At 35.0% G+C, this 12,652-nt stretch overlaps 1 protein-coding gene across 12 annotated transcripts in view; it reads right to left on the bottom strand.

The window, feature by feature from the left end:
• Nucleotides 1-12,652, bottom strand: part of DACH1 (dachshund family transcription factor 1) — a 384,976-nt gene that overhangs the window by 213,349 nt on the left and 158,975 nt on the right. For all 12 annotated transcript variants that reach the window (XM_083842839.1, XM_083842837.1, XM_083842836.1 and 9 more), the window contains exon 2: nucleotides 11,749-11,864. In XM_083842839.1, the coding sequence (XP_083698965.1) occupies nucleotides 11,749-11,864 (116 nt within the window). The remainder of the gene's footprint in view (nucleotides 1-11,748; nucleotides 11,865-12,652) is intronic.

Genomic DNA, 12,652 nt, shown 5'->3' with positions numbered 1-12,652 from the left:
AAGAAAACATAAAAGTGACATCATTCTTTTCAATGATGTTGTTTATTTAGGATCCTACCCTTGATTTTCATAGTTCTTAGCAAGGTAGCTTCAGTAACTTGACCTTATGTTTTGAATTCTGCATTTCCACTGTAAGTACCAGGAACATACTGTTTTAAAAGTACAGTTTAATTGAAGACAATGCTATTCAATTAACTTTTCTCTCAATCACTCAGTAAGCACAACTGGATGTTTCAAACAACGTGTGAATTTTTCAAGCCATGGCAGTGGGGTTGAGCTAGATCATCTTTAAGGGTCCCTTACAACCCAAAACATTCTGTGACTCTCTGTGTGGTCTTAGTGCCTGTAATAACAAACCATATAATGAATATAATGAAAAGGAAACTTAGTAGATGAATCTGCCCCTTTAAAACACAGAGTGCACCTTGTTCTAATTCCTTTATGTCAATCTAAATTTCATCCACCGCGTGATGAAAAGATAATGTTGACAAAACCCTGTCTTCCAGTAAAACTTGTCAGGACATTAGCAATTTGCTGTTGCTATGGATTTTGATGAGTTAAAATGACTCACTGACCTTATTAATTTTGTCTTGACTAGGTGCAGTTTTCCTTTCCCTAACTTACTTATTCCTAGCAGGTTACTGTTTTCATACTCAGAAACTAATACATTACTAATGACCTCATCAAAACAATGTAGTAATAACATTAACAGTCTCCTTAATCTTAGATTCTTTTTGTAAATGTCCACAGTAATATTTCTTATACCATCAGCAGCAACAGTTTATTCTTTGCTACCATATTGAATACAGTACCTCACTGCAATTAAGGCTGGTTTGAAAAGAGATGATTTAAGAGTTCCTTGTAAAACATTCGTAACTAAAAACATTTCAGAAAGAAAAAATAAATCCTTTATATGCACTGTTGAGAGAGGAGAACCCATGAAAGCAACGATACAAATACAGGAACAACATAGCTTTGTAACCTTTCAATACACATGAATTAATAGCAAAGGAAGGAAGTTGTATTACATTAAATAAGTTGGTTATACAACTCACAAAGAAGAGCCCTCTTTCTTCACTCCCCCTTTTGTGCTCTCTTTCTCCCTCTGCCACACACACACACACACTTTTCTGCCCTCTTCCTATCCCTTTCCATCCATCTCTTTTTTCCTTTTCAGAAGTCGCCTCAGGCACACAGCAAGTAACTGACATGGTAACAGAGCTAACTATTTCTGCAACTTGAAGGAATAAAATAAATCTCCCCCAGGGCTCGGTACTGGGGCCGGTCCTCTTTAATATCTTTATTGATGATCTGGATGAGGGCGTCCAGTGCACCCTCAGTAAGTTTGCAGATGACACCAAGCTAAGTGCGTGTGTCGATCTGCTCGAGGGCAGGAAGGCTCTGCAGGAGGATCTGGATAGGCTGGAGCGATGGGCTGGGGTCAACTGCATGAAGTTCAACAAGGCCAAGTGCCGGGTCCTGCACCTGGGCTGCAACAACCCCAAGCAGAGCTACAGGCTGGGAGATGAGTGGCTGGAAAGCTGCCTGGCCGAGAAGGACCTGGGAGTATTGGTGGATAGTCGGCTGAATATGAGCCAGCAGTGTGCTCAGGTGGCCAAGAAGGCCAACGGCATCCTGGCCTGTATAAGAAGCAGTGTGGCCAGCAGGTCGAGGGAAGTGATTGTGCCCCTGTACTCGGCTCTGGTGAGGCCGCACCTCGAGTACTGTGTTCAGTTTTGGGCCCCTCGCTACAGGAAGGACATGGACGTGCTCGAGCGAGTCCAGAGAAGGGCGACCAAGCTGGTGAGGGGTCTGGAGAACAAGTCTTACGAGGAGCGGCTGAGGGAGCTGGGCTTGTTCAGCCTGGAGAAGAGGAGGCTCAGGGGAGACCTCATCGCTCTCTACAGTTACCTGAAAGGAGGCTGTAGAGAGGTGGGGGTTGGTCTATTCTCCCACGTGCCTGGTGACAGGACGAGGGGGAATGGGCTAAAGTTGCGACAGGGGAGTTTTAGGTTGGATGTTAGGAAGTACTTCTTTACCGAAAGGGTTATTAAGCATTGGAACGGGCTGCCCAGGGAGGTGGTGGAGTCACCATCCCTGGAGGTCTTTAAAAGACGTTTAGATGTAGAGCTTAGGGATATGGTTTAGTGGAGTACTTAGTGTTAGGTCGGAGGTTGGACTCGATGATCTTGAGGTCTCTTCCAACCTAGAGAAATCTGTGAATCTGTGAATCTTTCCACGTGGATAAAGTAAAATTCGGTTTTCAAACTTTGCATTTTGAATGCATAGAAACAAATCAACAGCTTGGCTTTTCATAAACCACAAGCTCTGGAGACAGTTCCACGAGCAGTAATTGACAGATTGTTTTATAGTTGCAATACACTTCATTAACACATCTTACCACATGGTTCATTTTATATCACAATACTGTTCTAACATAAATATTCTCTGATTTCGAACCAAGAAGAAAAATGTTAATCAGCTTGAATACAATCTGGAATCAAGTTCGTGCAACAATCTTGCCTTGGAATCCTGAGCCCAGGACTTGAACCAGAATAACCTTCCTTTTGAAGCACCTTGTCCCAGTTAAGACTACTTTATGATATCTTTAACATATGGCATTGGGCGACATTAGTAACAACAGTAGTACAGTTCACTGTGAACAACTGATAGTGGATTCATTATGATTCTCATAATAGTATGTTATCATATCTCACAAAATTCATGCAGGCAGTGTTACAAGATCTTTAAGTATTAAGAACAACTCACTATGACTGGTTTTCCTTAAAAATAAGTAAATAAATGACTAAGTTCATTTTGTGTTCAATAAGCTTTCTGCCTGAAAGGTTGGATATGACGTGATCATGAGATGCTTGACTTTTCCAAGTTGTTAGCAAACATAGATGACTTAAAACAAATATTAATAAAATGAATTAATACATTTCTTAGCTAATTTTTTTTTTTTTTTTTTTTTTTTTAGTTAGCTAAAGCTGCCCACATATAATGATGCTTGCTTGCATACTTTTCTTGAAGAAAGATACAGGTATCACTTACTTGAGTAAATTAAGTTTACTTACTTTCTATATCATATAACAAAAATACTCTGCTACCTGACATCTTTTCAGAATATTGCCTTTATATTTGAGTCCTTATATGAGATTTGGAAAACTGGACAGCACATATTGCTCTTATCCCAGAAGCAATCATATTTAAAAAATGTAATTTGACATCCTGAAAAAATGAGGTAAATACATTAAGCTAGAGTTCCTTCCTGTACTTTAGAGAATCTCCAAATACACTATAATGAAATTGTGGACCATAACTTTGGAATATATAAATTTGAAGTCAACTTTTATTGAATGCAGTATGTAGCACTGTTAGCAGATCATATATAAATGAAGAGAAAAAAAAATAATTCACCCTTCATTGATCATGTCATGCAAGGACATAAATAGTCTAATTCTACAGGAAAGGGGATAGTCATGTTGACGGCCTTCAAGAACTTCATATTGTTGTGATGACACAGAACTATAGTTAGCAATGTGATGAAGCTAGGCTTTGTACCAGATCTTGCTACACTTACTTTAACAAGTACCATCTTATTATATTGCTACAGCAGTCAATATAATTCAGATAGAAACCATCACGTTTATAAGACTGAGATATTATTCCAAATAATGTCAGGTTGATTTCTACCAGTAGTGTTTAAATACTCTGTTTTTGATAAAATGGCAATGCAATATTTGCTCTGTAAAAGGTTATTTTCTGAAATGACTGGGTATCAAATTATTTTGGCTAAACATTCTCATTAAATACGAAGAGTTTGGCTGAAAAAAAAAATATATCAAGTTAATCATAAGAAAAACTGCCAACATAGGTGCATGATTATCTTGCTGTTTTTCTACTGAAAGACTCCACCTGAAAACTGAGCTACAAGATGATCTCAGAATTTCCCAATGTTGATAAGCTTCCATTTTGAATAATTTCATTTTGTGAAACAATCAATGTACTCTGCAACCTATATCTCTTTGATAACTATTTCAGTTTAATTACAAATTATAGTAACTTGGAATTAGGAAAGTTATAATAATCAATAATAAACACTTCCATTATCAGGTACAAATTTAGTCGCTGATGACTCTATGATATGCCTGCCTTTAAGAATGAAATTTTAATCGCTTTCTTCTGAATCAAGAGTTTAGTGTTTTAGTTTGTTTTGGTGTGTATATTTGTTTTATAGGAAACACTGATGGTAAAATACCTTCTTTGAAAAGATGGGTCTTGTTGTTCTTGTTGGGTTTTTGTTGTTATTTTGGTGGTTTGTTTTTTTTGTTTGATTGTTTTTGTTTTTTGGTTTTTGTTTTTTTGTTTGTTTGTTTGTTTGTTTGTTGGTTTGGTTTGGTTTTTCACAAGATGTTTAATATAATTTTGTGATTTGAAACAAGAAACTGGAATTTGGATGAGGGTCACGTCTACGGTCAGAGACATTATTTTTTGCTGATCATATTAAACTGACTTAGCAAAACTGTAAACATCTTAAAACTACCACACATCATTAGAGGCTTGTTTTACTAATAGTTCATCTTCATATAGTTCATCTTCACTGAATATGATCAACTGTGGTCCTACATAATTGGCACAGAAATATCATTCATAAGGGAGAATTCACAAACCAGTAACTTTACACCCTTAGCCTTCAGAATGCAAAATTAATCTGTGATCCAGGAAGAAACAAAAATTTCTCTCTTCATTTTTTCCACTAAAAAGGTAATAAACCTGTGAACATCACAACTTAGTACAAAATGAGTATTCATAAAAAACAAGTAGATGAGAAGATTCACTAGCTTAGAACTACGCTGTAAAATATCTTCACTCCTCAGTTCATCCTCAGATATCTTGAGTGAATCAAGGTGCTTGGCTACCCACACTGCCTAAATTTTTAATCTCAGAGGCTCTTTTGAAGTGAACTTACTTGCTCATTTTAAATAATAAATAAATTAATTAAAATAATAATAATAAATAATTAAAAAAAAAATGGGAGAATTTCTGGAAACAGTTAAGTCCATGAACTTCTCTCAACAGGCAGTAGATGAACCTGCATGAGGTTTGACTCTGACTTAGAAAATACTGCAAAGTGTACAAATTCTTATTGACTAAAACTTTGTAATGAAAAAGTTTATATTTCTGCAAGTAATTCTTGTTTTTAAAAAGATTTCATGACAATACAGTTATGGTTCATAATGAAAGCCTTCTCAGGTTCAGAAATGGCTAAATGCGAAATAGTTATGCCATAAGCATATGTCGTTAAATGGCTTTAGGTTCAGAGACTGTTTATAATCTGCCTGCTTGGAGATCTTCCGTACATTTGCCTATAATAAACCGTAAAGTCACATCCTATTTTTTTAAGAGCTTCTGAAATCAGTGACTGTTCACAGGAAGACAATCCTTTGAATACTGGGACCCTGAAGTACATTCTTATATGCCAGTATTTTCTGCTCAAAAACTATAGTAAATTTCAGTTAATCCCGATACTACATTTAAAACGAAAGCTGAGCAGTAAAATATCAAAAGTCAGAAAAGAATGAATTTGCATGTACCTGAGATACAGCTAAACACTGAGATTCCTGCTACCTTGTACCTTACTGTAATAGATGCTGAAACAAATATTATTTAATTTGTTGATATTACAAAATCTGTGGCTAAATGGAAAACAACTTTATTATTACCTAGTGAATGTATGGGACCCACTGGAAGTAAACCAGTGAGCTTCCAGAACTGTTTTTCAGCTTATTAACAAAACCATCTTGTGATAAAGCAGAACAAGATAGCTAGCCATTTAATAGGATGATAATACGGCAAAATTATGACAGTGTTTTCAGAAGACGACAGGTAGCCTGAATTAAACCTTAATTAAGATTTTTTTAAACTATTAAATAATACATTTACAGAGTTTAGTCAATATATCTTCCCACTGATACATCAACTAGTGAACACAATAGAAGCTTTCACATTAATTATAGTGACTACTTCCTTAATGAAGTGCAAAAATATTTGTGTAATCTATTTCAGTTTATTGAATTAGATTAGTTTATCATTCCAAAAGCAGAACTTGGGAGGGATGTTTTTTGCAATATGTTAGGTTGTCCCTAACAGTTAAACAGTGTATCATAAAATAATACCAAGTGAAAGCAATGTTCACATTAAAAATGATTAACCACTAATAATCAGACCACTGTGTTAACATGGAATGCATTTTAAAAGAAATGAGATAGCCAGTCAATTTTATTAATGCATATCTTTTTAACCAACGCAGGATCACAAATTGTGTGCACAACATAAGTAACTGAAAAAAGGTTAGCTCCTGAAAATTACTAAGCATGTGACTCCATTTTTTTTTTTACTTCTATTCCTTGTAATACTCTCAGAAATCAGTTCAACTCATTTATCTAATTTAAATGCACTCTTAAGACTTCACAGGAGTGAGTATGCCAGGAAAAAATAATTCAAATTACACATTTTGTTTCTTGGCAATATCTAACATGATGTGGGTATAATAATGATTATATTTTAACCTTTATTTCAGTTCTGCCTAATACAACATCGAATAGCAGTGAGCCACAAAAAAAATGAAATTATTTAATTATGTTATTAATCTTTCTTTAAACACCAAATAATTCCATCTTCTACTTCAGAAGAAATATTGTCACACTGTCAACAGCTGCATCTGTGAACACCATTTGTCCTCCATGATGAAGTAACATATACAAAAGCTTGCAACTCTCTCTTTATCTTAACCCCACTTAAAAATGTTTTGCATCTCGGAGAGTTTTGCACAGGATGAAAGTTAGAGTATACTTTTATTATAAGGTTCAGAAAACACAAAGAGAGAAAGTAAGGATGAGATTAGAAATTACATTTTCAGATAATCATTTAAGAGAAAAGGCAGAACAGAACAAAAATATTTAATACAGGAAAGTATTTATAAATTGCATAAATGAAATATTTCAGAGGAGGCTTAATATCTTTACACTGTAAAAGGTATCAGGTGTGGAACAGGTGGAGAGAAGTACCTGTCATACAAAGCAAATCTCTTCAAGATGATGATAATAGCAACAATAATACTAACTAGTGAGATTCATTTAATGTAAATTTAACAACGTAACAAATTAAATATGGAAGGTACTTTGAAATTACTAAACAAAGAAAAAGCTATAAAAGTATGGGAAAAATAATATTCTTATCATGCCCTATAATAATGATTCCTTAAACTTTATATTCACGTTTTACCACTGAGAGAAAGATGCAGTTTCTGAAAGAGTTCTGTAGTTACTCTTTTATTACCTATATATTATAGAGCCCGTAGGCCAAGCTGCAGAAGAATCAAGTCAGTTTTTAAAAAAACGGTTTCAAAATCTAAAATACTTCCTTATGAATAATGATAAAAATTCTTCAATTTTAAAAATAAGAAAATGTATAAGAAAAATAAGAAAAAAAATGTTTCCAAGTTCATATGGAAATAATTTACATTTTATATGTCAAATAGTAACTACAAACAAACAAAAAAAATAGAGCACAATGTATATCATACAATAAACTGAAGAATTACAGCATTATTCTTCTGATTAATTACAGTTATCTACCATTTCAACTTTAAAGAACTTCTGAAGCCTACTAAGCACATAGCCAGGAAAAGATCTGCAACACATAGAGGTGCGTGGATCAAAGTTAACTATGATGAGCCATGTGGTTTTGGAAGGGCTTCAAGGCAGTATCCAGATAAACGTATCTGAACTTACTCTGGACTTTTCTTTCTTCTGACTACATCTCTAACTGCATTTGTAACAAGCTCAGTAGATTTTAATACTCTGGACAATTCAAGAAATGCTTCATTTCCCATTATTAAATATTTCTCATTTTGCCACAACTTCAAAGGTTCTCCATTTATTTTAATAAACATAAAAGTGTCTTTTGTCAGTTGGTAGCATTTTGTAAATCAACCCTAATCAAAAACAGTTGCTATATCAGTAATTGTGGGTAACATTTATGAGTCTTGTGTTCAAATGGACAGAATATCACCCAAGAGGTGATCCTTGCTTCTTCAATTTATGCTCTCTAAAAAAATTAAAAAGATTATTCCTTTTTCCTTTTGATTTTCCTTCTCATTATAGTTCTTAAATCTCAGCTTAGTCCCTAAGTACTCCTCTAAAGCAAATTCATCTTAAGTGATAATGTAACCTTCTCTGCATGTGTTTTCAGATTAGATTACTAACAGAATACATTTTCAAGGGATCCTTAACTTGGTCTCCTACAAAATTTTATAATTATGAACATGCATGAGAAATCTCAATGTACAGTTTTGTACCAATATTATTTGTATACTTAAGCAAAGCACACAAAACCAGATTCTTTAGAATCCCAGATTTCTACATTTAAATGTATACTTCTGTATTATGCAGAAAAGAGAAGAGAAGAGAAGAGAAAGAAGAGAAGAGAAGAGAAGAGAAGAGAAGAGAAGAGAAGAGAAGAGAAGAGAAGAGAAGAGAAGAGAAGAGAAGAGAAGAGAAGAGAAGAGAAGAGAAGAGAAGAAAAATGTTCCTGTAAAAAATATACATTAAATCAAAGCACAATATATCCTAGATATGAGATATACCTAATAATTGCAGATCTCTGTTATTTGAAGAGCATTAAATAGTATATAATTGTTTGTGTGATCACTTACACTCTTTTGTAGGCAGGAAGGAAGGAAACTTAGTTATTATACTAAGATTATTAAATCAGTCAGAAAGCTTAAAAAAGGGAATTTGTTACAAAAAAAAAAAAAAGAGAGAGGTAAAGAAAAAGAAAACATAACAACTTGGTACTTTGTGCTTTGTTTTGTTTGGGTTTCCTGCTTGAGCTGGATCTTAACAGGAAATTCAAACTTAAACTTCTCAAACAAGAAGACATCTTAGGTCTACAAAGATGATTAAGGGAATGGAGCATCTGACATGAATTTGAGAAAGCTAGGATTGTTGAACCTGAAGAAGGCTTAGGGGGAATGTTATTAATACCTGATGGGGAGGAATAAAGAAGATGGAACCAACTGCACAACTGCCCATAGATTTAAATTCACAAGACCAGATTTTTGGCCTATTTTTATAATTGTCTGTCTATAAAATGATGGAATAATTGTCATGTAGTGCTGCTGGCGTGATGTTCCTTACCCTTGTTGAGCCACACTCTATGGAACACTATACCCCAGAGTTCTTTTCTAACTCTGACTCACCACCACCACCACCCCAGTGGGAAAAATCTTGCTCACCCCTTCTGTTGTGGCAAGCCATGTAAAATGAAACCAGTTAAATCTTTGCACCTATATCATTTAAACCTTTCCTCTTCTGCAAGTGACCCACAAAGCATTATCATCCTAGAAGGTTCTGATGAATGATAGTATTATATATACATATTGTCTTCCATTTTGAATTTATTTTTTTTTAATCCTAATTTTAAAAGGATATACATCTGTTTTTTAGGGTTGACATTCTAAGAAATTGGATTTATGTTTTTAGTACTGTATATTTATCATTAACTTGTTATGACCAGCCTATAATGACAAAGGAGGAATTGGATACTTTAAGTTGCTTAAGTTTTAAGCAATTGGATACTTTAAGTTGCTTTAAGTTGCTTGGTTTTAAGTTTCTTTCCTAGCAGATTAAATGATTCTGTTGACAAGTATTTTGTTGTATTTTTTCCCTCTCTCCTTCTTTTGGGCATCCTTATTTGTCTCCTCGTTCTTCTATATCATCTCCCTTCTACCTCTCCTGTGCATTTTTTTCTTTGATATTTTGATGTCTTACTTTCCCCAATAATTTCCTTTTGCTTCTGCAGTTTTTGATCTCTTCCCCATAAACATGAATGCTTGTGCCCTGTAAAAAAAATTATATTCTTTCCCCACATACACCCTATCTCCTTTTTTCTTATTCCATTCCACTCTGCAACTACCTGAAAGGAAGGTGTGGGGAGCTGGGGGTCAACCTCTTCTTGCAGGTAACTAGTGATAGAACTAGAGGGAATGGCCTCAAGTTGTGCCAGTGGAGGTTTAGGTTGCAAATTAGGAGACGCATCTCCTCAGAAAGAGTAGTCAGGCATTGGAACGGGTTGCCCAGGGAGGTGGTGTCATCACCGTCCCTGTGGGTGTTCAAAGAAACATTGTACTTGGCACTTAGGGACATGGTTTAGTGGGTGACATTTGCAGTAGGGTGATGGTTGGACCAGATTATCTTGAAGGTCTCTTCCAACCTTAATGATTCTATGATTATATGAACTCTCTTTCCTATATTAGATTTTATCGTGCATTTCTTAATCTATATAATTTTTTAACCACCCCCCCCCTTCTTTTTTTTTGGCTCAAATCACAACTGCCCAGGCTGCCACTGAGTTCTACTTGCCTGACACTCTCTCATGCTCAACTATACTTTCAGTCCCATCCCTCCTTCACTCTACTTACTTTATACCTCACTCTCACCAGCCTTAGTTGTCTGACATCTCTTCATTCTATTAGTCCTCTTGATCTTTAGCCTTTCAAAAAAACTGTAAACTCCTAATGCAACTGTTTTGGGTATGTGTCAATATTACTATGTAAAGCACTTCTCTTGTCCTAAGGCCAGAAGGCATGGGTCCGCTTATGTATAGAGAGAGAAACTCTCTTCTTTTCATCCATCCTCCAGACAAGAAACTTGTATCCAAATTGACAGCAATTTCTGGCATGTAATATTTCCTGAGCTGTGCATTGTTTAGGAAAGCATTAATCAACTATGACCAAAACCATGCCAAAGATCATGCTCATACTTAAATAAACACCTGATCATGGGCACATACTCAGACATCTACCCATCTATCCAATCTCCAAGCCTTTGCAATAATTCTCTCTAATCTGTCTAGGTTACTATCTTTTTTCTGCTTTAAGAGAACATCATTGCTAGAGACTGAGCTGTGCAAACAAGTGGGGAACAACTGGGAAGAAGTAGAAACTCAGGTGAGCTTTGCTGAAGCAAGTGGGATATTTTAACTCATCTGTAACATGAAGACAGAATGAAGCACTGAGGTCAACAGCTTGACTGTTAGGTGCCTCTGTCTTAAGATGACTGTATTCACCTCCTACATGTAACACAGCCTTTGCTAATTTATCTGTGTCTAGGAGCAAGTCACTGATAGAAGATAATATATTAACTTTTCAAAAGAAAGTAGTAATTTGAGAAAGAGATTGTTGCTGAACTTTACATTAGTATAAAGCCTCGGGAGTTGCATGAAAAATAGAACTTCAGGATGAAAAATTAAGGAAGATGTGTGTGCAAGATAGAGTTATTTTAACTATCACAGTTCTTCAGGCAACTATATTCATGATGGCATTATCTAATTTAGCAAAGCAGTAAAAATATATATATATATCTGATCTATTAAAAATGAATAGGAAGATCATTGTCTAATGATAGGTAAGGAAAATAATGCTTTAAAAGGTTTTTTGTTTATAAAGAGAAAGTAAAGGGGAAAAATTAAAAGGATTATCATTTGCTGTCATTTGTATTTTAAAGTACTGAGCTGCCAAAATTTCCATTACATATGATACATTTATATAACAATAACATTACATGTTAGAACTCATTTGTGATATTTGAGTGCTGTTTTCCTAGAGTGTTAATTTATCAGCAAGTGGATATAAGCCAAGTAGTCAAAAGGTTGCTTGTGTCAAGGTGTTCCTAGCAATCCTACCTGTTGGCGGAATGATTCCAGGAGACATTAGGCCTGGGACAGAATGTGGCATGATATGAGAATTCTCTGGGGAGGTGACACTTTGAGTCCTCTTAGGAGGCCTTCCCGGTCTAGAACTGAAACAAACAAACAAAAAATTTTTACAATTAAGCTGTTGTCTTACACATCATTTCAAAGTTGTTTCAAGAGGTAACATGGACTGTAAATAAATTTGTTTCAAGGACGGTTGCTTTTGCAGTTAGATGTAATAGACTTCCATCACTAATTAGATTACATGCTGAATTCATTTTCCTCATTGAAGATCAGCCGCTCTTGATGCATAATTCATAGCCTGCACCTCGTTACCTGCTTCTTCATATTAATATCTATACACAGTTTGAATTGCCTCGTTTGCATATGCTAAAGTTCTGCATGCAGCCTTCAGCACGAAAATTATGCACTAACTTGTAATAATTATTACAGTCAGCCTGCTATTGATTTATGAGACTTTTAAAAACCAAATATGTGTAGTACTTGTAATGAATGATATTTTAAGGTTCTTCAGGAAATTAAAAGGCAATGGCTGCCTAAGGAAATGTTCTGCTTGTTTGATTTAATACTACAGTTAGCTGGGAGGTGGAATGAAAGAGTGATTCAGACCTATAGCACATTTTTCGATGATATGTTTTATTACTTCGCACTGCCAGCCTGATATCTAGATGATAAATGACAATACATATCTAATGTGTGAAAAGGTCTTGCAATTTCTTTATTTTTTGTCATTTAAAAGATAAGTCAAGTTATCATTTAACCCTTATTCTATTTAAAGTGAAAATCTCACTAAGTCACCTTACTTTAAATATACTACTTTATGTCAAAAAGGACTCAGAATTATTTGCAAGATGTTGTTAAGCAACTGCCAACA

This window comes from Anser anser (assembly GCF_964211835.1).
Source record: "Anser anser genome assembly, chromosome: 1".
NCBI classification, from domain to species: domain Eukaryota; kingdom Metazoa; phylum Chordata; class Aves; order Anseriformes; family Anatidae; genus Anser; species Anser anser.
Note: the sequence above shows the minus strand (reverse complement) of the source record. Positions and strands in the feature narration are given on the sequence as shown.